A 26,941-nucleotide genomic window follows, 5' to 3' on the forward strand; every position below is an offset into this window, starting at 1 on the left:
CAATCCAAATTTATCATAAACGTGTAATGCCCCGAACCCAAAACTGGGGCCCGCGGTGTTATATGTTCCATTCCTCTATCCTTGATACTGCCATTCTCATATACGCAGCGATAATAATAAAACATCCTCAATTTATAATACCTGAGTACTATTGTTGACCTTATAGGTCACACCCAGTTTTGATAATAACAAATACTCTAGTATTTGATGGCTTTCAAGTTTGTGTGCAGTTTATATCAGTAAATTAATTGATAGCACATGAAGTAAAGCCTGAAGACCCAGAAGATTTGTCTTATGTTGTAATTCATATTATGTTTATCATTGGGTCTATAATAGTAATTAGGGCTTATGGCTTGTAATAATTGCATGCATTACCTGCATGATCTAATAGGTAAGCTCTAACCAACTCAAAATGAAAACGACCTTATACAGACCTTAGGGAACACCCCTTCAGTCGACCGACACCGGACTTTTTCGATGTCTTCAAAATTGGACCCCAAGTGACCTTAGGACACTCACTTTTGCACTTGCATGCATTACGCACTTGAATAGGGTTTGTATATTTCGAAATGGGACCGAAATGCACACTTGGTGCACTTTCGGTCGACCAGCCAAGATAGTTCATTTTGGCCTGGTCGACCGAACCAGACCTGGGTCAACTGTTGACCAAGGTCCTAGTCGACCGAACCTATGCAGTTCAAAACCCCCACCCCCCCATCGACCGAAACCCTCCCTGGTCAACATTTTGATCATCTGGTCAATCGAGCACTTTTGTTCTCCAACTACCTGGTCGACCGGAGGGTCCTCGGGAGAAATCCCAGTGGTCTGGTCGACCGAACCAGCCAGTTCAAAATGGCCTGATTGACCGAACCTCGGAGAATTGAGAAATCACCCTCTCTTGGTCGATCGAGCCCTTAGTTCAAAATTCTCCTGGTCGACCGAACCATATGAGACTTGGTCGACCGAAACATTTTTGGTCAACCGGACCTCTCGGGTTACCCTGATTTTTACCGCGTTTAAACTTATTTTTATCAGGGTTAAAATATTCAAAACATCATTAATCTTTTCTAATATTCCCAATTATATCCCTAACGGTCATATTTTAGGGGTGCTCTATTTATACCCCTTCATTTGGGAAGATTAGTAACTTGATTAGCCTACTTGATTAAAATTCTCTCTCAAGTTCAAATATCCATAATACTCAGATCTAAGCCCCATTCACTCATACTTACTTGCTACTATTGTCTAAACCCTCTGTAAGTCGATTGAGTATTTGTTTTGAAAAGGTTTGCTCTCCTTGTTCTATTTGATTGACAGGATTTTCTTGAGAGCCATACCTAAGGATTCTTAGGGAACATTGTTGATAAGTCTATCCTAAGAAGACCTTGATAGATCTTCTAAGCTTGCACCTTCATTGCAATATCTTGAGAAGACTGTATTTGTTCTTGGTTGCAAAATACTTTCAAATATCTAGCGTGCTTTATCTTGATAAATATTTAAAGAGATATTTGTTTGTGTGAGAAAAATCTTTGTTGCTATGTTCATTGATTTATATCTTTAGTTGAAAACAAAAGATTAATCTCATTTTGCAAACTAAATCCATATACTGCTTGAGCTTCATATACATATATGTATTGAGAAAACTTGTTGATTGAAATATATGAAGTGTGGCTAATATCTTTGCTTGAGCATTTAGATTGAATATCTAGTGATACAAAGATCATATAGGTTTGCACTCTCACGCACCAATTACATCGATAGTAAATCTATTTGAGAGTAGACATCTTAAGACCACATTAAGCTTACATATTATATCATTTGTGGTGTATGTTATTGCGCGTAACTGGGTACATATCTGCTTTACACGAAAGCACAATCACTGTACCATTTGATTGTAATACACTTTGGTTGTATTTCCAGGCACGGGCCTGAAGAGGGAGACTAGCCCTAGAATAGTCCCGGATTGGCTTAGACCAGGTTAGGAAAGTTAGGTGCGTCGTACTATTAAGGCGTGTAGGTTGAGGTCAGCCCCGCTAATTGACCTAGTTAAGGTTGAGGTTAGCCCTGTGTTAATTTGACCTGGTTGTAAACGGTGCTACTCCACCCTTAAGTGAGCTATTAGTGGAATCCTCTAACTTGCAAGCTAGAGGCGGGGACGTAGGCACAGTTGGCCGAACCCCGATAACATATCGTGCGTGTTCTTTACATTTCCGCAATTTACTTACTGCACGTGTATGTTATATTGTGAATGATTAGGTTTACATATGCATATACAGACCCTAGGTTGAGTAATATTGTTTATCTAGTTTAACCTAGGCGATAAATTTTAAATACACAATTCACCCCCCCCCCCCCTCTCGGGATTGCACCAAAGCTAACAACTATACTATACAACCAAAAAGGTTTGTCCATACAACCATATTACAAATCCAAGAACTTAATACATAACTTAAATACATTAGAATTCTTACAGAAACTCACAAAAACTATCACCCTGCCTCGGAGCTCGCTAAGCTCAATCTCGAGATGGTCCTAAAAAATGATTTGTATATTGGGGTGAGACACTTCTTAATAAGAACGAATAAATTATTATCAGTGTGTGGCTATCATGAGTTTTAGTATATACAAAATATAATCATTTGTTAATAAACTACAACTGAAAAGACACCAACAGGTTGTACTCACACATACGTCATCAGTCATACCACAAAAATCTGCATGCACATATTATGCATAATACCATAGCACACTCACCATCACACATAATGCCACAGCATATCCACAATCATAATGATTTCTATTCACCTACACATACTCACACCCACAAAGGATAATGCACAAGTACTTCAGCATTCATCGATCTCACTGCGTACCAAGTAGATCTCAATACATGACCCACATAGGGACTTTCACAGATACAACACACACAACACCATTCATAACAAATTGACAAAAACGAACTCCTTATCCATCATGCCAACGTTTTTACCTAATTTATATAAATAACAACATAACGAACTCCTCAAAATCCTACCAACGTTATATTGCAACTTATTTCATGGACAATATAATGAACTCCTCATTTGTCTGCTTACGTTATATTGCAATATACATTAAGTACTCACACCACAGCAATCACAACCGGTTTATTATGAAGAATTAATCTCATGCCACACGAGTTAAGTGTTAACTACACTTACTAAACTAAGATGGTCAACCCTAGTCACTTTGATCCTTTACCAAAATACATATAATAAATCAAATCCATAATTTTAACCGGTCAAATCATTCAAAAAGTCCACTACAATAATCCAAAAATCACATGCTTTAATTCAATCGGTTCAACTTTGAAATAACAATTATTATAAAATCCCTAAGCTCACAAACGCTAGTTTAATCAATTCATGATAATAATAATAATAATAATAATAATAATAATAATCCAAAATCCAATTTCTGTATATATGAATACCTAGAAAGCATCTATATCAATTTTTGTAATCACCTATTTAATCGGTTGAATTTTAGAAATTTCTTGAAATAATTTATTCCCCTTACCTTAACCTTAGAGTGGTGTCTAGGATCCTCAAATGACGATTCCACTTCGGTTAACTTGTTAAGGATTGAAGCTGGGACCTCGTGGTGGTGGTCTGTTCTTTTATTCGGCTTACGGATGGAGAAAAAATGAAGATAGAGAGTGGGAGAGCGTGAGGAGAGAGAAAGAGAATTGAGAGAGACGGTGAGAGGCAAAGAGGGGCGTGAGAGAGAGGGTGACTTACTAAGAAAATTTTGCCTTCCTTTACTTTATAAATAACTTTACTATATTATATTAATATATGTATATATATATATATATATATATATATACCAATAATTTTATACCCTTATTTATTTTATTTATTTATTTATTTATTTCAATTTAATAATAATTAATTAATAAAAATTTGGGCCGGGTTCTACAAAACGACTCTATAAGTGTGACTTTGAATCGTCTTAAACAGTCCATTTAATTCAATTGATTTGCCTTTAAACTTTCTTTTGTTCCCAAAATGCCAAAGGAAGTACACAATAATAGTCAAGCGAATCTTCTTTCCAATAGATTTAATTCATGTGCCCTTTGCCTCCTTATGCAACCATTTCAAAGCAGCTTTCAGGGAAAACATAACTCTAGTGAACCCCATCCAATGTCAGACACGATACCGCAAAATTTTAAAAAATTTACATCTAAAAAACATATGGTCGATAGTCTCAGTATCAATTCTGCAAAATACACAGTTCTAGTCAACTCCTTCAACAAGCAGTTTATCACTTGTAAAAAGTTTCCCTTTTATTCCCAACTACAATATGAAAGCATGTTTAGACAAGCCACCACATTTACAAACCTCTTTGTGCCACGTGACTTTGTTTCCCTTGTTCCTCTAGTAATTATAAATTTTTGAAGAAAAAATCTAACCATCTACAACCCACTAATTTTAACAAGTTGTCTGTAGCCAGCCATCAGCCCTTGATTCTGAACTCCCAACCCTCCTTAACCATTTCCTAGTAGTCACAGTGCACAGTCTACATATTGAAGAACTTGAAAGGCCTTCTCCTTAACCCTTCCTCCTCAAAAATTGAAACAATACAAGCTGAGTGATCAAAGAAGTGCCCTGGTAATTGGAAGACTGCATGAGCATTGTAGCCAGCCATCAGCCAACTAGAGTTCACCACAGCCCTGTCTAACTTGCACTAAACCTTACCATTAGACCACGCAAGGTGACAGCCAGTAGACCTCAAATCTGAGAGCCCCAGATCAAAAAGACATTCCTTGATGTCTTTAATTTCACAAGTAGAAATAGGTTGCCCATTCCTCTTCTCATTAGCAGACAAAACACAATTAAAATCCCCCAAGAACGGCCATGGGCCTGCATTTCGTTTACTAGTCTAAACTAGATCTTGCCATAGAGATCTCCTAGCCACAATGGAGTTAAAACCATAAACAAAGCTCATAGTAAATCTTTTAGCAGAAACTGAACATTTAAGAGCACAATAAATTACCTAAGCATTCATATCAATAGCTTGCAGCTGGACTTTTTGGAGATTCCAGAGCACCAGAATCCTTCCAACCCTGTGATGGTTAAAGTTGTTCACCTGTTCCCACATTCTGAATTTTTTATTCAGCAAACCCTCCAAGCTATTTGTTGAAAGTTTTGTTTCCAGCAAACAAAGCACATTTATTTTATTTCTGCTAATGAGGTCTTGGACCCCATTCTGTTTCAAGGACTTATTAAAGCCCCTTATATTCCATGTAAAGATTTTTATGGGGTAGGTTGGAGGCATAAGCCTCCCTTCCTAACTGCTTGCTTAGAAACCATACCCATCTTTGTTTGTTCTTGCTCTTCACTTGCACAAATCCCTCTTCTATGGCCATTCCCTTCTCTTTTAGAGCCTTTGAGTCTTTACTCATGATCTTAACCTTGTCTTTTGTAGGACTATTTTCAATTTCATTTCTGGATGACCCTAATGGGACAGCTACAATAGAAGCCTCTACCAAGTTGTCCTCCTTGAATGACATCTCAGCTACAACAAAAACCTCCTTACTTTTATCTGCTGTAGAAGCCTTTATTCCTTGATTCTAAACACCACCTAATCCCTCATCTATTTCAATGTTAACCACAAGGAGAGGAGCATAAGGGATATTCATGTTTCTTTCACCAATATCATCTTTTGACACTCCTTCAGTCTAAACATCAGCATTTTGAGGGAGACCCTCCTGCTAATTACATGCAGCATCATCAACTTCAATATTAATTTTTCCTGAATTAACCTCAAGAACAACACCTTTCCCTTTGTTTTTAACTCCCGAAATTCCCTCATTTTCTTTCTTGGGTTTGCAGAAACCCTCTGAGTGGCCAATAGCTTAACAGCTTTTATAGTATCTGGGCAAACTCTCATACACCACCTCCTGAGTTATTGACATATCATTGGGGAGCCACACCTTGACACTATGTTTAACTTCCTTAGCAATGTCAACTTCAATAAGAATTCGAGCGTATGAAAGTCTATCCTTATTTGTTGTTAATTTGTCTGCAAATAATGGCCTTCCAATCTCTGAATAAATTCTCACTAAGGTCATTGGAGTCCACAACTCTAATGGCAAATTCTTCAACTGAACCCACATAGGTAATGTAGTCCTTTGTTCAGAATCATACTGAAAATACTTGGGCATCTTCTTCAAGAGCAATGACCTTCCATAAATCATGTATGGACCATTTTCCAACACATTACGAAGGTCCACTTCATTCTAAAACTTAAAAATAATTCACCCCTACCCATGATGGATAGCTTCTACCTGCACTTTCCAGAAACTAACCAACGAATTCAAAGCAGACTTACCTGGGTGTTTACTAGTGAAGTAGCTCGCTAGGTGTTTGTTAAAAATCCCAACTAAGTCAATCAGTTCAGATGCTTGAATGCGAGCACCAGCATCATCTGAAGCAAAAGTTGGAATTGTAACACAGCATTGAGGGTTCTTGTTGTTAGCAAACAGCTCAACCCAAGCAGCCTTACCTTCTAGTTCCTTCTGTTGGCTTTAGTTCCTCTTTTCTGGCACCTGCATCTTGGTGCTTGCCTTCAAATTCTCATCCTGAACATATTCAACACCATCAGTTATCTCTATACTCTGCGTAGTGTCCTTCGTGCCTAACATTTCTAGTACCGTAGGCTCATCGTCAGCCCAGGGTCTGTTCTTTGTAGGCACAGAGTCATTGATTTCCTCTTCATCAATCAAACCTATCTCTTCAAGAAACTTTTAATTTCACACCTTGGCCATATCCTTCTTTCCCTCGACATTACTAGCCCCTTTCAAACTACCAAAGGCCTGGCCAACATGTATACCCATTTGACTATGGAAAGACTCAAGCAGGTCCGAAGTAGAACTCGAACCACCTTAAATCTTTTGAATAGCCTTCTCAAAAAGTTTCGCAAACTCTACCATAATCTCACAGTGCTTCCTTTTGACCCAATCATTTCTAATGCCTCCTTTGATTTCTATGAATTTTAAAGCATCTTCGATCTCCTCTTTCAAATCCAGTTCAGGTTCCTTACCACCCTAGGCGCATCTCTACGACCCATGGCCACACTGAAAAAATTCAAATTTCAAATCTCACAAGTGGACAAGAAAGTCAAAACTGAAAACACAGCCTCGCGAACACAGATGGAGAATAAGAACCCTTGACCAGCCCAAAGTGAGCAAATCCGGCTATAGAGAAGGGGAAATGCATAGATGTAGAAGAACCAGCCCTAAAATCGTGCATCCCTAGAAAGGGATGAGAGTCTCTCTCTCTCTCTCTGACACGAGAAGGGCTGCGAAACTTCAGCACATTTTTAAGAACAAACCCTTTACTCGTTAGACAGGGGGTCGGAGAACACCCAAAGACGAAGAGTCGTCTAGAGATTCGCCATTCGGAGGTTCGCCTACGACGAGGTGACATCCCGCGATAGAGGCTACAAGTGGTCGCGAGTTAAAGCTAGGGTAAAGAGCAAAAGCTAGGGGAGTCGTTGAATACCCTTTGGTCGTTGGACAAGGGATCGGAGAACAACAAAAGAAGACGAGTCATCCAAAGATTCACCGTTTGGAGGTTCGCCTATGATGACGTCCAGCGACAGAGGCTGCGAGCGGTCACGTGCAAAAGCTAGGGCAAAGAGCGAAAGCTACGTCTTGCCCTTCCTTGTGCGCATGCTTCTTTGCAAGCCTACTTTGGTTATCTCTTTGATATTGAATTTTTATTTAAAGTTAGCAAACCAATTTGGATTTGGTTAAGTGTGGTTCTCAATTCATTTAAAACCAAGTGTAAGCCTGAACTTAATTTTCCTCTGCTTGAGATTAAAGCTCAGCTTAACTCGTTTGCAAACCTACATGCCAACCATCTTATTTAACATTCTAAGAAAGTTAAAATTTGTCATTAATTTAACCAACTAAATTTGGGCATGTAGGAATAGACAAGGTCATTCATACTCATACTACATAACTCATTCATACTCCTTCCTTATTCATACTACATAACTGGTTCATTGCCTTTCCTTATTACTGAAAGATATAATAATGATGATAATAGTTCATCCATTTCTTTAAAAGCATTTGAATCAAATCAAGAATTATGTATTTGATAAACATTTTTCATAAATCAAAAAATCAGATTAGGAACAAAAAGAATTCATGATGAAATTTTTATGGGCATTCAATTTTAAAAACATAATAAAAATATTTGTTTTTCTCAAAAGAGACAGAGACGAGCTCTTTGCAGTAATATATGCCTTTTATGTTAAAATAATAATCTTCAAATTTCAATAAATGATTCACACAAATTTAATTAATTTTTAATTTAAAATAACCAAAAAAATAAAAAACACCCAGAAAGCCATGAACAAGCAACTTAGTTAAAATTTTAGTTAGGCTAAATAATAAAAAGCTTCTAGGCAGTAATGATAAAGTATGAAGAAGCAATACTAAACATCTTCTAAACTTGACCCGTGGAAGGATAAGGTTGGATCAAGGGGGATCCATTCTCATTCACCCATCTTGGTCTTGCTACATGGACCCATGATATTATGGCCCGTGTCACTCGGCATTTTCCTATCTTTTAACTTGTCAACATCTTGAGAGAAGCAAATGTATGCTTAAAATGCAGGGGACAAAATCGAAGGCAGTGGAATTATTTCATTACAATATGACAAACAAGCTAAATGCTTGGAGGTATGAGGGAGATTGGGTTGGTGATGCATTAAAAAAAACTGGTTGCCGATTCTATCATAGTATTTTCCTGTACAAGTTTAGAACTCACTGGCATTAACATTTTTTTTCAGCATTAAATCACAGATTTAATTTTTAAAAAATAGTAAATCAAAAGGAGACTGGTTTAAAAATCAGGTCAGGTCACGGGTACAGAGGTCATAACCAGAAATGAGGGAGCTCAGCGCGAAGGCAGCAAAGGCCAAGAAGGACATCCCAACTGATGCACTGGCCATCTCTGTAAACTCGTCTTTCCCCCAATTTGATTGCCAATCATCAACACGGGTGGCTGCTGATGATGATGCAGATATCAGAAGATATGCCAATACCTGTTCAGTTGAATAAAAAAAACTATACTTTCAGTACATACCCACGGAAAGCCAAAGACATTTGTTGATAATGGGTCTAGGAACCTAAGCAGTATATCATCGATGGACTGGTGCAGCAGAGCTAACTGAATGTTTTAGCCTTGAGCTGAGTTTTGAAGTACCAGTTTGAACCTAAGGTTGGGTTTGGTTTATAGAATGCCTTTTCTCATAAATAAATTAGTTATTATATAGTAGTAAGAATTAGTTATATAAAAAATTATGTTATTACTAAAAGAAAAAATGTCTATTCTTTTCTTATTACATGTTGAGAGAAATAATAAAGAATATACCAGGAATAACTATTATCTCTATTCCCCAATTTCCCATTGTATTCCATCTTATTCTTTCTGTGAATCAAATGTAATCTTAAGGCAGTTAACATGCACTTGGGAGTTTTTTTCAGTAATGTTAACGAGAAAGCATCTAAATTCTAATGACACATAAATCTCGTATATCCAAGGCCTGGGGCTCATTAGTCATATTCATCAAAGAACTTGTGGAAAACTTTGAGCCTGCCAGCTCCAAGCAAAGAACAACTATTAAGCATGGCACTTTTACCAGGTACTTGATATACGGTACAGAGCTATCCTCGGTCTTGAAACAGTTTTTCGTTCACCAAACAACTTGTAAGGTACAAGAAAATAGGGCATGTAAATGTAACAATGTCCAGGGTAGGTAAAGATGTATTATACAACTTAACAAGCTTCCAGGCTTCTACAGAATGGCATAAAAGCATGTGAGTTGACATTTATGACCCTAAGGCTCAACCATATTAAGCCAGCCACTGGGTACTTCTATTCAAATACAGCACAAAGGCAATGCCAAAGCCATTCCAGGTTCTACTGCCACCAGCTGTGAAACAAAGGCTGTTAACCCCGAAGCATGTGAATGCACAAAAATTAGGAAATTACTCAGTACAATGCTGGGTTTTATTGTCACTATCTTTGGTACAAAGACCATTAAAGCCTGAAGCATGTGAAAGCACAAAAACTTTAATCCTACTCGGTGCAACCCACATATGGACACTAAACTTGCTTCATCAACTAGACAGCTGTGGACTTCAACAACCAACTTGAGATTTATGGCAAGCATTCTCATAGAAATCAGCCAATTTAGAAAGAACAAACAAACTTCAAACTCCCTTCCATGAGCATAAGCAGCCAGCAAAAGGGATGAGATCCAACCAATAAGCTGGCTCAAGGTAGGTAGATTATTGCTCAACATGAGCAAATTCCCATGGTTTTGATACATAATGCATTTAACAAGTGTCAGAAGAAGTGCCTTCATGGACATCCAATATGAGGTTATTGATCCTAAAGCTTCAATTATATGGAGACAGGTGTTTTGAGTAATTCTCATAAGTCGTGCACATTCCAAGGTGGGGTAAATTTAAAGGAAGAAAGGAATATCACAAGCACACAGCCACACACACAGCATGTGTTAAACAGTAGCTAAAAAGTCAAATAGATAATGAAGACAGCTTACCTGATCCATGAAGAAATTGAAGTGACAACGGAGGTGGTGGCGGATCACATGTTTCCCTGTGATCAAGTGGTATGCTAGATCATATGCTTGAAACCCCGAATATACAAATGCGATAACAGTGACGGATAAACAATACCTGTCAACAAATGAGCTTCATCATCACATCAAAACTCCACAATAAAACAATTGAGGAAAACAATGATGAAGAAGAAAAAAAAAAATTGCACTACACTTTATGTCAAACAGACTTCGGACCAAATGAGCTTCGAAACAAATTAGCATAAATTACATTTGGAGAGCAGTAGACATAAAGTTGTCATGTGTGACCACAGGGAGGGGTGGTGTGTGTGTGTGTGTGTGTGTGTGTGCGCGTGTAAAGGAAACAACTCAACTAAAAGCTTAAGCTTGTTTGGTGAGGCCTAGGAATGATTTTAATATATCTAAAACATATCCCGCACTTGAAAGCCCGTTGAGCTTCAAGATTGCATAGTACAAGCCCACCATACCTCATGCTATAAGTTAAATTTTAAAAAGAAAATGAGGGCAGTGAGGTTCAAACTCTAGACCTTGAGAAAGGCCCTGATACCATGTCAAGTAATCAATTCACCTAAAAGATTAAATTTGTTACATGAGGCCTAGTAATGGTTTTAATATTCATTAATATATACACATAGAAATACATGCAGAGAGAGAGAGAGAGAGGTTAAGAGGTGTTAACCTGTGTTTTTTGTAATTCTTAGGAGAATTGGAAACAAAAAAATTTCCCACAACTACATAGGGCCTGTGTTTTTTTTTTTTTTTTTTTTTTTTTTCCAATCCATGGTGAGCCATCCATTCTATAGAAAATTTGCTGCAAACTTCAACATAAAGATCACATCCACCCAAAAATTAGGGAATGTTTTGTTGTTAATTAATATGTAATGAAATATAAATCCCATAAATGAGGATGTGAGTGAGGATCAACGAACCATACTCCACTAGAAACAGAAAGAGAAGTTGCAAACTAGTTTGGGAAGGACAGAATTAGAAACTATAAATAATTAAATTAATAAGTTTTGATCTTTTTGTTTCCACTTGATAGCAACAAATACCTGTTTGGTAACAAAAACCATACCATGTGAGATAATATCTAACCACTCTCAACCAAGTTACCAACTAATGTCCACTCTGTACAAAGTAGAAATAATCGTAGTCCAGAGGGAAAGTCACTAAATAAATGTGCCAGATTGGCTCAATGCTGGTAACAGAAAAGATTTCATTTTAATCGGTCTAAATAGTAGAAATATAACCACAATATGAAATACAGCTGAAAGGAAATTCAAAAATGCTCACTGCTGCCCACAAAGTAAAATAACATTGCAAGTGTTGTTCAAGAATAAGAGAGGGGCTGAAGACTAACTGATATCAGCGCAGCAATGGTCTACACCTCTACATTTTGGGCTATTGGTATCATTTCTGTATTCATTGTTGTACAAGAAAAAGGTTATGACAAGGCATTTGATTGTGTTACTAGTTTTCCATTTTTGTTATCAGTTTTCACAAAAACTAAAGCCCAAATTTCATGGTTTGCAGTGGTACATAATTCAACATCCAGAATTGATTTTTGCGGATTAAAGAATTCAAATTTTTTAATTAAAATTAAAATAAAAAGACAATGTGAATTTAAAATATCCAAAAAATTTATAAAATGTTGAAAAAATAATAAAGTTATTCAAACAAAATCATTTTTACCAATTTTTAATTGTCATGTACAATGGAGCAATAAAAATGAATTTTAAAATATAATATTTAAATAAAATTATTATATTTAATTTATACTTTTACTATAATATTTCCTAAATGTCATATTCTTTTACTTTTTATTATTTAATCATATTTTCTAGTTGTTAGAAAACAAAAAATGAGTTCAATTAGATTCTCAACTTGTCTTAATTTTGGAAATATTATGATGCTACTTTACAGTTTTCAACTTCCAATTCTAATTTTCAGTTTTGGTTTTTGATTTCCCTTTCGTCATGTCAGTCAATAGTCAGCAAATTGTTCCTCAAATCGAAAAAGGTTTCAACTTTCAACTTAAAACAAGCAGTTTAAACTTTAAACATTTGATGTGCTTCTCCTTCTTTTAGAAAAAAATAATAATAATTTTCTGTGAAGGCAAGAGCACAACCATAAAATTTAACCCCGCGCATTAATTACAAGCGCAGAAGCAGTACAATTTTTCATACAATCAAAACTGTCTAGAGTAATTTCAACTCCTAATGATAAATTTGGCCATTGTATCAGTAAAGAGAGACAGGTTAAGAGGTGTTAATGAAGATGGACCTACCTGTACTCCTTGTAGCGATCAAAAGAGTCGCCACTCCAACCCTGAGTCTTATCGGCAGCCATGACCGAGAAGGAAATTAAGCAAAGCACCATCTCGCAAACCCTAAACCCTAAAGCCGCCCTCCTTACCATAATCTCCCTCCTCGATCTCCCCAGTATCGCCGTCACCGTCCTCGCCGATCGCCTCTCACCACCTCCATCCTCCCTCCCACCGCCTCCTCCTAGGCCAGGCCCCACCTTCGTCACCGTCGCCGCCATGTCCTCCTCTCTCACCGAGCGGTTGACCACCACCACCCGCGACAAATCCTGGGGCTTCTCCGGCGCCGCATTTTCTGGCACGGCTGCGGGGGCGGCCGCGGTCACGGTCACGTTCGCTTTCGCAGGCTGCGGAGGTGGAGCCGCCGGAACCTGCTGCTCCGGGGCGTAAGAGCGGGTGTGCTTTTCGAGTGCGATGACGGCCTTGCAGGGGGACTTGGCCGGAGAGGATTCCGGCGTGGAGAAGGGAGGGTCTGGGTCATCGGATCGGAAGGGGGAGTGGGCCCGAAGTGGCGAATGAGGTGACTCTTTCTGAGCCACTGAGTCGGGCAGCGAGTTGTTTCTCACTCTGTTCTCTCGAGTCTGCATTTCTTCTCTCCGTGTGTCCCCGCGTCGCGCTGCGTCGTCTCTGAAGGAAGAAAGAAGGAAAGGCCTGTTTGGGAAAGCAAGTGGGGGAGAAGGTTTAAAGAAAGCAAGAAAGAAAAGAAAGCAAAAGCTTAATTAAAGTGAGTCTTACGTTACAAGGACCATCGCCACGTGGCAGGCGTGAGGTGGAGAAAGAGTCCAACAGGTCTTCGCCACGTTTTGAAGAGTGGAAAGATTTTTGAGAGTTGCTGTCGTTATTTTGCTTCATATTGGTGACGTGGCAAGTACTTAGTGGTGTATTTAGTGAGAAGATGTGACAGCCTATATACGGAGTCGGGAGTGCGGGAAGTCAATTTACCCAGCCTCCACTAATTCTATTTTTGTCACTTTCAAATCATTTCATTAATAATTCTCAATTTTATTTTTTATCTTTCATTTGGATAAAAAGACAGGCCGAGTTTTTTTTTATTTGTATAAGAAAAATATAATTAATTAAAATAAAATTTTAAAAATAATATATTTTCTTTAAAATCACAAAATACGATATTTGTGTAATATGCAAGAATAGAATAAAATATAATATAATAATTAAAAAAATAAAATTAATTTTTAGAGTACTACATTTTCGATACAGCACACGTTCTATGTTACTCCTAATTTATTCCATTCAAATTATCCCTGCAATGTGATTTCAGACAATTTTCTTTTCTTTTTTCTATGTTTTTGACAATATACCTTAATATTGACTCTGGCAACGTGGAATTTATTTTTTCTTTGATTAGAAGACTCTTCCATTCTTCACCCCATCCTCCTATTGCCTAGTTAGACTGTAGGCTCTGTCAATGTGGAGTAGAGGCCTTAAATTTGATATTAGATAGTTGAATTATCCAAGACTCTTGATTCCTATTTCCAAGCATTAAAAGATAATTAATGTCATTTTTCCTTAATGATATACATAGACTAGCAATTGTGTGTGTGTGTGTGTGAGAGAGAGAGAGAGAGAGAGAGAGTCATAAAGGGAAATTCTTTGGCATGTCATGTACTAAACGCATCACCTCCATCCATTTTAGGAGTCCCTATTCCATGGTGAAATCCACAAGTTGAATGATAGTGACGCGTGTACCAAACACCACCCAAGAATTTCTCCTCTACGAAGCATGTAAGTGGAGACTTTACAGGGTGCACCATAAAGTCATGGAGAGGGGGAGATTGCTTTGAGGGGTAGGCTTTCCCTCACGAAATAAAGCCCTAGATACCTTCCACTTCCCACCACCCTTTTTCTTTTTGTTTTGGCAAACAGATTCCTCCTACACTTCGTGTACATCATACTTCCTGCACAGATAAACGCAGCAGTGGGAGCCCATCACAAAAATGGCACTTTGCCCTCCCTCATCTCTGCCTCAATCATAACACAGCCTTTGCCAGTTACACCCACGCCCCATGTCTCCTATTGAATATACCTTAAAGCAACAAGAAAAGCATCACATTCTCCCTCATGCCCTTCCATTCAACCCCATTCCCCTCCAGCAGCTTATTTCTATTCAATGGGATTTTTTAAGAAGAGAAGGGAAGCTCATTGCTTTCAACTTTAAACCGTCCCTAGGATTTGTGCTTTTCACTTTTCACTTTCCACATTATAGTCCTTTCCTCTTAGTTTGAATTTTTGAACATCAAATTAGTGCCTTAGATTTAGATCTATGAGAATTTAAATAAAACACAATATAAAATTATATTGACTTTTTCCCAAATCAATACAAATTCAAATCCATTATGCTCCCAAACACTACCTTAGACTATAATTTAGTCCATATGCACCCATGCATACCCATACTCTAATATATATATACAAACCAGCCCTTGAATCATTAAATGAAATACCACTTTGTGCGTCCAAACAACTAGAGCATGATAATTCTTAACGATTTCAAGTTGAGCCTTTTAAAAAGGTGTAAAATGAGACCATCTCCTAACCCAAATCATGGAAACAGGATCATAAGCGGACAAAAATGAATAGGGAAAAAGTGACCCAAAGAAATCCAAAAGATGCACGTGGAACTCTTCAAAAACTTTATTGCTCTTACACTTGTCACTCCATGATTAGCAGGGGAGGAAAACGAGGGGGCGCATACATGCAGGAGCTCAAATTGCAGAATATATCAGCAATCTTGCTTGCATAAAAATTCTTCTCTGCTTCACGTTGATGAAAGTTCTGCTAGACTAAACCTTATCAAAGACGTGCAGGGTATAAAGATGATTGCTACATCACTCAACCTGGTAGCTTCAAACGGTTGAACAAGACGAGAAAACTTCGCTCGGGGATGACATAAAGAAAACCTAGATCTGCACCTCGGATATTTGGCCCCATGCCCTACATAAAACCAAGAATGGGGTTGGCCCCATGCAGAAAACCAATTGCTGCGGCTAAATAACTAAGAGTGCAACTCAACAAAGAGCTTGCAAAAATCATGAATTGTTTCATTACCTTCCCATTGAGTAGAAGAAGTTCACCATCAACCCATTGTGGGTTTCGAAACCCAAATTCTGCTATTCTACCTTGACCTTTGTAACTTGCAGTCTGCATGAAAAAGATTTTACATTCAGTTGCCGCGCACAGAAAATCCAAAGAAGCCAAAGAGAAGGCAGCCAGTGAGATAATATGCTAATATTTCAACAGTTAGTTTCAGCCTTCAAAATGATGCTACTATTGCAACTCCTTACAGAGTTAATGCTGCTAAATTATAATTATTTTGTTTGGACAAAAGAAATGCCGGACAGGAAACGAATGAAGCCTGTAGAGGCAGTACTGTTTCCCAAAATAAACGGTGACAAGGTCCCTCATCTAGAAGAATTATAGAATTTCCAATGAGGGAATTGTAAACTTTCCTGGTGTTCCCTGTATGAGAGTAGTAAGCATTTGCAAACAACACTTCCAAATATCTAATTTGCAGTAGTATAGAAAACAACCTGAAAAAGTTCCCGCTTCATGGTTCAGAAAAAAATTCACATTGGTTGATAAGCCAATAGCTGGTGAATTTCAAGCATTTGAAAATAACAAAATTACCTCAGCTAGGTATAGGGGAGAGAGAGAGAGAGAGAGAGAGAGAGAGGTAGCATAATTACCACTCCTAATTCATCTGGATACATCCCATGGTTTGAAGTGCGGTTTCCTTTCCCAATCTTAGCACGAAATGTCACCTAAAGAGTTAACAAATGAATATTGGTTAACATACCAGCTCCATTTTCATGCATTTAAAGTTAGCATGTCATTGCATATGACCCAAACCACCACAATCACCAAAGAGCTTCAAAAAACTACCTGGCCAGTGGGAACATTTAGATCCCCTGTCAGCTTTACAGCCTCAACATATTCAAAGAACCCCACATCAGAAGAGCCATCTGCATCATCTGAAACATTCCACTGACCGAACTTACGCCTTAATTGCACCACCTCAGTGCCGTGAACTCCAAACGCACCAACATACAGACCTACACTTCATCCAGCATCAGCATCTCTCATTCTAAAAGAAATTATCTATTCTGGATCATTTTTTACCCTTCGCGTGTGTGTGCACATGTGGGGGTGAGGAGAAGCAAACTTACCATCAAATGTATCAAAATTGCCTTCAGAAGTAGCAATTCGACTGAAAGTTGTATACTCAGATATTCTGTTCCGCTTCTGTGCCTGACTAACAGCGAGTTTGATGATTTCACGCACATCTCTAGTATCCTAAGTGGAAAACAGCAACAAAATTAAAAAAAAAAAAATGAAATTATTGCTTTTCTCTTCCAAATCAATTTTTGCCTATTTCATAAATTAAGCTGTGTTTTACACAAAAGGTAGTCACTTCCATGAATTTGAATTGTTTCTTCAATTGTGAGATCAAACCATAAGTCATACCCAACTTAAAATCATCACCAGCACAAGATTTCTACAAAAGAAAGTACTACGTACTTTTCACAACAAAAAAAAAAAAAGAATCAGTCAACAGTCCATAAAAGGCCGTACCCAGAGCACAAGGCTCCCACTTTGAGTGGGGTCTGGGAGAGGCGGATGTCGGCAACTTGAAAATAATAAAAAGAAAGAAGAAAAGGGAAAAGAATTTAAAAATTAAAAAAAAAAAAATACACCTCTCATTCTTCTAGGAATTTTCTTTTAGAACCACTGAATTTTGAGAGTATCACAGATAAGATAAACAGCATACACAAATGTCATAACAGGATCACACCAAGCCTCATTTACTGAAGAAATGCTTTAAATCAATGTCTCACCTTTGAAGAAACCTTGTCAACACTCCAAAATGTCTTGGCAACATCAGAAGGCATGAGCTCAGAAACACCTTGAGCAGCAATGGCAGCCACTTTTAGCTTGGATGTTTCAACTTCTCCAGTATCATTACCTCTGCTTCTCCCAGGAACATGAAGTAAAAAAGAATCCTTTTCCATATCTTTGATTTCAGCTGGTAAACGCGCATAATCATCTTTGGTAGGTGTATCGTCATTATGTAAAACACCACCAATAAAAAGCTTCACGTCCAAATTCTTCCCATCTTCCTTTGAATCATTTTCTTCCCTATCAGGCTGAATATCATCCAAATTACCTGCTTCATCATCTGATTTTTCACCAGCACTTGGCTTCTCATTATCTTCCTGCATCAACTGCCGCATGGTATCATTGACCTCTCTCACTTCTTCAGGAACATCAACATTCATGACTTTAACTTTTAGCCCCGGAATTTTATCTTTAAGAAAGTTTATCACACTCCTTATCCCTTCCTCAGTTGTTCCTTCAACATTTGATCCCTTTTCCTCACTTTTATCTGCCTTAGCTTCATTCTCCTGAATGCCTACTGCAGATGCATTCTCATTCAGGGAAGTGGACAAGCCTTTCGTGGCTTTTGATGCTGAACTTGCAGAGTTTGCTGAACTTCCTTTTGCTCGTTGCAAGTATACTACCTGTCAAAGGAAACAATTCTGCATGAACTTTGTGATGAAATTCAGAAAATTAAACAAATACTGAGGAAAACTTCCCACTTAAAAAATCCCACAAGACTGGTAGACATTAAAAGATATAGAATGCAAGAAGAATGAAGGGGCTTCAGGAAAGAAAATGTTGGCACCTCTATAGGACTACCAGCCACCAGATAGTCTTTGGGACATGCGCTGTAAATTTAAGAACCAATTTAAACCAGGGTAATATACTCAATTTATATCCAATAGTGACATACTCAGGGCACAGTGATCACAGAACTCGCTAAAGAAAGATAAAATAAACAACATATAGAGAAGGCCGCAGTTGTTAGTCCCACAACCATATCTTTGCCAAAAAAAATTTCATGTGTCAGCCCAAAGCATAAGACTCCTGCTTTTGGCTGGCTCCAAGGGAACTAGGCAAGTGGACAGCCGCATCTACAGCAACAAAAAACCAAGCCAAACTTTTAGGCATTCAAGCTCAGCTCAATTAAAAGTACTCGAGCTCAAATTTCAGCAGCTCTTTTCTAAACAGCTGCCCCTATTTCTAGATAATTGACTGACTTTTCATGCATGACAGAAATTACATGCCACCAGAACTGGACTGGTCAATCAGCGAGCCACCTGGTCAGTTCAGCTCATCCAGCTAAGATACTAGCAACCCCATTGAAGACCACTAACCAACCCCTGAATCCCAGCCAAATTCCAAATAACCAATATAACCCAGGCAAGCAGGCAGATCTCCTTCGAAAAATAATAACGGAAAGCATAAGTTCGAATGCCCAAAGAACCCCACAATCTACCCATTACTATTTTTACACAGGTTATTTCAGTGGTATCTTAAAAGAATTCTATTTACCATATAGAACGCAAACAGAAAAGAGTAAAGTGTCATTTGAATGATATGAACATAAACAAGATAAATTCACTTCTAAAAATGTCATAGCAAACAAGCATACTAACCCTTCCAAATTGAATTCATTTCTCTTCACTAACTACTATTTCACTAGTAAATTCAGTAATTCACCAATAATTTTCAGGCTGATTCTAAACAAAGCTGGTCCTGAGCACAGCAGGATGAAATTTCAAAACAACCACATCTTGGACTTGGGTAAGGCTGATCACGTTGATCAGCTACCATATGAACAATCAAACACCCATACAAAGCAAAAATCAATCAACATTGTGTCATTTTGAGTACTTTAAGGCATCACCTCTAAACAAAGCCAACGCACTGGGCCAAGCTTCATTGCTATAAGTTTTTCATCATATCATGTTTTTAAATTGTGTCCAAAAAAGTTACAGCAGTTTAGAATTGAACCAATCTTGACCAGGTTAACCACCATTTTTGGGTCCAGATGGGATACATTTACAGATATAATAATGTCACTCCCAATTTCGATTGGTCAAATCCAGCCCATAGCAAGTCTACCAACTACCTTGGATCTGCAGTGTTCACACCCCATTCATTAGTCCTACATGAGGTGCATGCAGACACGGATAAATCTTTCGTATTTATCTAATCATTTCATGTAATAAAATGCTAGTCTTGAGACACGGTCAGTCAGAGGAACCCCAAGTCCCCCAACTTTAAGCTTAACAGGACAATTTTTGTCAAACTAGAGAAACTCAATTTCAACTCATAACAAAAATTAGGACCTTTGGAAAGTAAAAGGTGGACTTGATGGGGATCAGAACACCAAGTAAATCAAATGATTTATAATCTAAAAGAAGTATTTGTACATCACCTGCATATTGTATGTACCATCAGCATCTTTGATCACAAAAATTTCAAACAATGGGGTTCCTGGGGATGCACTAACCAACTGCCTATAAAAAATCAACAATCACTAGTTTTTTCTAGTAGTTTATAAACAAATCACTACCAGAAAGAAAACCTACCTTGGAGTGTAGCTCCTGCCAACAAATCTGCCCACCCCAGGAGCTATATGTATTAGAGTACCAAAGGGATCATCAGAATCCTTTGAGCAGCCCACCCACCAACCAACCTGCACAGAAAAGGTTTGATAGATGCCAATGGGAAATTAATCAAAAGATACACAAATCTGCCTTGCTAGTTTCTACCACAAGCCAGCAGCAGCTCAATACTCAAAAAATTTATGAGACCATGGATGCCATTGCAAGTATATCAAATTATGCCAATACAACAGAAAATGGACTTATTTGAGAATTCACCAATGTATAGCGTCAAGTCTGACAGCCTACAATTAAGATTGTGTTAAGTGTCAGTGCTGATATCTGTTAACAATTTATTCCACCAACAAACTGTGAAAAAACATTTTCAATTCACAACGGAACACACGATAAAATAGAACTCATTCCCAATTTATAAGCATATGCAGCCCAACCATTTTGGTCATTAATGCTGAAATGACAAACAAGATGAAATTTAATAATGTTTAGTGATGGGATCCACTGGACTACTAAAGAGCATTTCACATGAAGATTATGTACCTTTTTTTAATAACAAGAAATTTATTAAAAGGGAGGAAAGAGAAAATACAATCACCAGGAGGACAAGAAGTCCTCATGCAAAAACTAAATGAAAGCAGGAAAAGAAAATTTTAAAAAGAAGAAAGAAAAACCTAACACAGCCAATACAAAATCCCCTTTTCAACCCCTTCCCATCATAATTAATTAAGCATTTTAAATTAGCTAATTCACATTAACCTTTCGTTGCCTTATTCTTACCACCATCCAGCCAAATCTCAATGCCTCCAGCACCAGAAAACCATGCTCCCATTTTCTCCACCGGTTTGTTGACCTTCCATATCCTTTCTATTAACTTTCTAGTTCCTTTACAGGAGATGCAGTGGTAGGCAAAATACTATCCTGTTTATTATTATTCATTTAATTTTCTTTATCTGACCCCATCTCCAAAGACAGGAATACCTTCTAGACCTTCTCATGTTGGAGAGACATGAGAAATATTACCCAATACATCTGATTGATCTGAGCCATACCCAAATTCCTTAGGATAGACATCCTGTAACAGTCTGTCATCACATGCACACTCACTATTACAACTACTATCATCATCAGCAGCAACAACTCAAACCCCAAACTTAATTGCTGGACCTCACTATTAAAAATGGGCTGATTAGTGATTATCAGACTCTCCCTTCAAGTAACCCAAACCCCTTAAGCTCACGCCAGCAAAAATGTTTGAATTTCGTACACAGCTGAAATCCAGAATCGCCCATACACCTGGACCATCTTTCACTAACCAAGCCCTAAATGCCCATCGCTGGATAAGAAAAACAGTCCCCAACCATGCCTGAGACCACACAGCCCTTCTCTTCCCTTCTAGCCTGCAAACCAACTAAGCCCTAAACTCTCCAGCACCGCCACCCTCCTCCTTCCTACCTTTTGAGGCACCTGAATATATGCTAATCTTGACCAATGACTTGAGAAGCTGATCCCCAGAAGAAGCCGTTTTTCTGACCATATAAAGTGCAAACCAACAAATTATCATCCTTCTCAAATTATTAGACCCAATCAAAGCATCCTCCAACATTTTGGTTGATTGTCCTTCAAATCTAGGAAGACTGGGCTGCTTGACCCCTTCTGTTCTAAAATCCTTTGTAATCCATCCACAAAAATTCTCCAGCTATGACCACACAAACCCACTGAATGAAAATTGAATAGCCCTTACCTCTAAATATCAAACCCACTTCTAGAATTTTAGTTGGTCTAATCACCACCAAATAATGAAATATTCAAATGGACCAAACCTTTCCTATGAATTTGAGGACAAATTGTAAACAATCCAGTGAATCGCCAACAATGACATTTTCATCCACTGATATCAAATCTGATTCTTCTCTCGTATAATTACAAACATCTTCTCCTCCAATTTTCTCTAGCCTCAGAACGAAGTTCCCTAATTTTCCACTATGTATCCTAATTTTCCATCATCTACAGTTGCAATGAAACATCTTGGCTAGTGCACAAGGTTCACACACCACAGCAGAGGACTGGGATAAAATGATATGTGCAGACTTATCTCCACTTTTTCAGAAAGGACATTTCTACTATCTGAACCTATGACCTCCAGGGCTGGGTGCAGCATACTTACCATTGGGCTAAGGCTTGCTCTCATTTAATGCTCTCATTCAGGCTGCCACATTAATTCCATTTTAGGAATCTTTTAAGCTCTAGCAATATTCCATCCACTAATACACAGACATCAAACCCAGACTAGAGTGGCTGATTAGACCAGAAAATCAGCCACCCATCAGCTTTGTTGGTTTGATTATTATATTTGGCCATGCAAGAAAAAAAAAACCAGATCAAGCTGGTGTAACCCACTTCAAAAACTGGAGCTTTTCAGCAAATAGACTCAGCAATTATACCAGGCATTTATTTTCAGAGAAAAATATGAAGCCTCACTGGCAAACGGATCTCTTTGATAGCTTAGTACAATCCCTACCGCTTCTGCAATTTAAGGATTTAATTGCATACATGCATTTAAAAGCTTTCAAATTGCACATCAACAGTCTAAACTTTTGCCCCAGTGGTTCAACCAATCACCCAACCCAATGATTTGTTGGCAACCAGGTCTGCTTTCAAGAGCTTTCGAATTGCATATCACAATTATATACATCATGCAGTCCAACTGTTTGATCTGGATGTTGAACAAGCAGCCCAACCATTTGAACTGCTGGTTAACATCAGGCCTGCAATTGATATTTATGCCTTGGCAGTTACTACCTTGCCAATTAAGTTGAGATGACCATAAAGGAATCTTGCCCGTGCCAGGTAGCACTGTAGTATATCTTCTTACCTATAGAGGTTCAATAAGAAAGTCAATGGCTGTAACTTATGCGATCAAAAAATAATTGATACATTAATGCCACAACCAGCAACTGACATAATAGTAAATGCTCTGAGAACAAATCAACAGATCCAACACAGGATGAACTGATAAAGATGCACAAGACTTACGTGGCAAGATTCGGGTAAAAATATAGAAGAAATGTAAGAAGTAGGAGGGACAGGTGGTAAGAATGCTGGCAATATTGTAAAAATCACAAAAAAGATCAGACTCCCACCAAAAATCTTAAAATCGTAGGATCCCTATGGTATACCAATTTGAGTCCTAGGATTGAGCGATATTTGGGATCCAGCAATCCTACAGGCTACACCTCATAAAATTTAAAGAATAAAACACCCAGTAGAATTACTTTCAAGTTTTCATACAGTTGTGTTTTAATAGCACTTAATTAAGTCTACCACATGACCAAATGAAAAAATACGTCTAAATATGTGCCTAAAAAAAAAAAGAAAAGGGGCTTATCCTGATCACAGTCTTAGCTTTGATAGCACAATAGAAGAACTTTTTTTATTAATGCAAAGCAGAAAAACTGTTACAGCCTCACTTTGATAAGAAAGTTTCAAAATTTTTATATTCTATGGATTCATGTCAGTCCTCATTTACTCATTCCCCTAATGGATCAGAAATTGATATGCATTTTATTTTCCCATTTTTCCTCCTTCAGGTTTCTTTAATCCTAATCTTTCTTCCACTTACCCACTCTCTTAGATCTCATTCATTCTTTTCTGACTAATTCTCTCAACTTTTTTCTCAATTAGTGATAGCCATCAAGGAGAGAAACTTTATGTCATCATCGATTTTTAATTAAAACTTCTGCAATGACAAAAAATCCATAACTACACTATGCAGCGTTAGCTATATGAATTATTCCTTCTGCCATTAAATATTGTTTTTTGTCCATAAAATTTAGATTTGTGATTAAATAATACCATGAAGAATAATTTTATTTTCTCAACTTTTATCCTATTTTAGGCTTTGAAAGTGTTTCAAATCCCAAAAATCTTAAATCAGAACCTTTTCTAGGCATAAATGCTATTTTCCAGTCAGTAGAATCTTATGATCCAATCCTAAAATCCTTAATAAATCAATGTAAGATCCCAATTTTAACATTTGATTCTGTGCAGTCAAGAAACAACCTGCTCAAAAGAAAGCTAAAACAAGGATGGAATAGAAAAGTGTGAGCTGATAAAAATAAAAAATACAAAAGTACTGGATGGGAAGTGGCAGTGCAACTGATGGTCACACAAAGGGAAAGTTGTCTTTTACATTTAGGTCATGTACAGACAAAACCTATTAATACACAAATATAAGCTTTGATTCAGGTTGAAAGAGTCAAAAGGAGACAGGAAAGGGCTAAAGTGAGAAAATACATGATTGCCTTCAATTCAATGCAGGATATGTGGCCCTGCATAAAGCTGAATAGCAAAAAAGTTAGTTTTTCCTACATCAAGGAGTTGGGATCAAAACCGAAGCCTAAAACCCAAAATCCGTTGCATGTCTACCATCATAGAAGAATTTCCAGCAATACTATAATCCTAGAAAACTTGCTAGAGCTAGTGAAAGAAAATGCAAAGATTTAGGTGATGTAAATGTATAAAGGACGAAAATGATGATGTCTTAATTAGAGAAGAAGATGCAAGAGAGAGGTGGTGGAGATACTTTGATAAGTTGTTTAATGAAAACCCAAATGAAAGATTGAATTTGGAAGTGACAATTGAGGAGAAGACTAAAAATAAGAGATTTATTCGCAAAATTAGAGTCCTTGAAGTTAAGATTGTCAATGTTGGTCTGAATGAATCAATTGTATATTCAATTGTGTATTCTTTACATACTCAGGTCCCTATTTAGCATGTACACAAAGAATAAAATATGGAAAAACAGAAGAGGACACAACTTGCAGTTGAGATGTGTAGTTTAGCTTCGGTGGGGGGTCTCAATTTATAGCCTCTGGCTTGTGGCAAGATCTCATGATAGGTGGTGGCGGCTCACCCACCATGGTAGGTGGCGGTGGCTCATCCACCACGGTAGGTGGCCGTCATTCACCAACCGTGGCCGTTCACACTATCAGGATTTCTACATTATTTATATCCTAAACAAATTCTGCCAACATACAGCACATGTAGCTGTCAATTACAACACATGTAGCTGTCAATTACAAAACATGTAGCTATCAATTCTGCTAACATCCCCCCTCAAATTGATGTTGGGCGATCGAGAAGCATCAATTTGGCAAGAAGAAGTTGATGGCGAGGACGAGAAAGAGCTTGGTGAAAACATCAGCGGTTTGGTGTTCAGTGGAAATGTGTGGAAAGAGTAATCTCTTGACAAGCAAAGGCTTCACAAATGGAATGACAATCCACCTCAGTATGTTTGGTGCATTCATGAAAAACGGGATTGGCAGCAATCTGAATAGCACTTGTATTATCAGCATAAAGAGGAGTAGGAGTAAGCTACGGAGCACAAAGTTCTCCTAACAACCCTCAAAGCCATAAGATTTCAGAACAGGCAGACGACATAACCCAATATTTAGACTTGGTGGATGACTTCGATACACGAGCCTGCTTCTTACTCTTCCAAGAAATGAGGGCATCACCAAGAATCATACACCAACCCGTAACAGAACAACGAGTATCTGCACATCCAGCCCAGTCGGCATTGCTAAAACCCATCAACTGTAAAGAATTCCCTGAAGGGAAGAACAAGCCGTGACCAGATGTCCCTTTGAGATTTCAAAGAAGACGACGGACAGCAGCCAAATGTGATTGCCACGGAGCCTGCATAAATTGACTGACCTGCTGAACATCAAACGAGATATCAAGTCGAGTAATGGTCAAATAATTTTAACTACCCACCAATTGCCGATACATCAAAGGATCAGATAAGGGATCACCATCCGCCTGATGCGTCTTTAAATTGACCTCCATAGGTGTAAGAGCCGAATTACAGTCTTGAAGGCCGGCTAATGAAAGAAGTTATTGGGTATACTTATGCTGATGTAAGAGTGTACCATTCAGACAATGTTGAACCTCAAGTCCAAGAAAATACTGCATTGAACCAAGATCTTCCATATGAAACGAAGATTTGATGTGCTGTAAGAGCTGCTCAATTAACTGGGGATCAAATCCTGTAATCACAGTATCATCGACATACACAAGAAGTATAACGATCCCAAGGGCAGTCTTGCAAAAGAAAAGAGAAGAGCCATACTAACTCTGAGTAAAATTGAAACCCAGTAAAGTAGTAACAAACTTCTCAAACCATGCCCGAAGTGCCAGCTTCAAACCATACAGAGCCCGCTCTAAGCGACAAACCTGAACAGAAGAGGAAGGAAACAAGCCAAGAGGAGTCGTCATAAATATTTCTTCCTTTAGATCACCATGGAAAAAAATGCATTCTTCACATCCATCTGGCGAAGTGACCATCCTTTCGAAACAGCAATGGCCATAACAGTGTGGACAGTAGTCATTTTGGCCACGGGAGCGAATGTTTCCTCATAATCAAGCCCATACTCCAGCCTATTCCCAAGCGCCACCAGACGAGCTTTAT

At 38.0% G+C, this 26,941-nt stretch overlaps 2 protein-coding genes across 2 annotated transcripts in view; both read right to left on the reverse strand.

Annotated features, from left to right (window-relative positions):
* Positions 1–8,675: 8,675 nt before the first annotated feature.
* LOC131146103 (CASP-like protein 4A3) lies at positions 8,676–13,991 on the reverse strand. The gene is made up of 3 exons (XM_058095432.1): positions 12,950–13,991; positions 10,624–10,759; positions 8,676–9,099 (listed from the first exon to the last, which is right to left on the reverse strand). Exons 1-3 carry the CDS (start codon positions 13,570–13,572, stop codon positions 8,905–8,907), a joined length of 954 nt encoding a protein of 317 aa, XP_057951415.1. The 5' UTR covers positions 13,573–13,991; the 3' UTR covers positions 8,676–8,904.
* Positions 13,992–15,273: 1,282 nt separating this feature from the next.
* The window catches only part of LOC131146102 (protein EXECUTER 2, chloroplastic-like), a 37,315-nt gene continuing 25,647 nt past the window's right edge, over positions 15,274–26,941 (reverse strand). Inside the window, exons 4-11 of the mRNA XM_058095431.1 lie at positions 20,440–20,546; positions 20,286–20,367; positions 17,839–18,522; positions 17,170–17,296; positions 16,886–17,055; positions 16,690–16,764; positions 16,052–16,144; positions 15,274–15,937 (exon numbers count right to left, since the gene is read on the reverse strand). Coding sequence (XP_057951414.1) covers positions 15,836–15,937; positions 16,052–16,144; positions 16,690–16,764; positions 16,886–17,055; positions 17,170–17,296; positions 17,839–18,522; positions 20,286–20,367; positions 20,440–20,546 — 1,440 coding nt within the window. The 3' untranslated portion in view covers positions 15,274–15,835. The remainder of the gene's footprint in view (positions 15,938–16,051; positions 16,145–16,689; positions 16,765–16,885; positions 17,056–17,169; positions 17,297–17,838; positions 18,523–20,285; positions 20,368–20,439; positions 20,547–26,941) is intronic.

This window comes from Malania oleifera, chromosome 13 (genome assembly GCF_029873635.1).
Source record: "Malania oleifera isolate guangnan ecotype guangnan chromosome 13, ASM2987363v1, whole genome shotgun sequence".
In the NCBI taxonomy this organism is placed as follows: Eukaryota; Viridiplantae; Streptophyta; class Magnoliopsida; order Santalales; family Ximeniaceae; genus Malania; species Malania oleifera.

What these genes read in the sequence shown, in the direction of transcription:
- LOC131146103 (XM_058095432.1), bottom strand. Translation starts at nt 13,572, where the DNA reads ATGCAGACTCGAGAGAACAGAGTGAGAAACAACTCGCTGCCCGACTCA. An exon ending in GATCGCTACAAGGAGTACAG is followed by an intron (nt 10,760 to 12,949) that starts GTAGGTCCATCT and finishes ATTTGTTGACAG; the next exon opens with GTATTGTTTATCCGTCACTG. An exon ending in TCAATTTCTTCATGGATCAG is followed by an intron (nt 9,100 to 10,623) that starts GTAAGCTGTCTT and finishes TCAACTGAACAG; the next exon opens with GTATTGGCATATCTTCTGAT.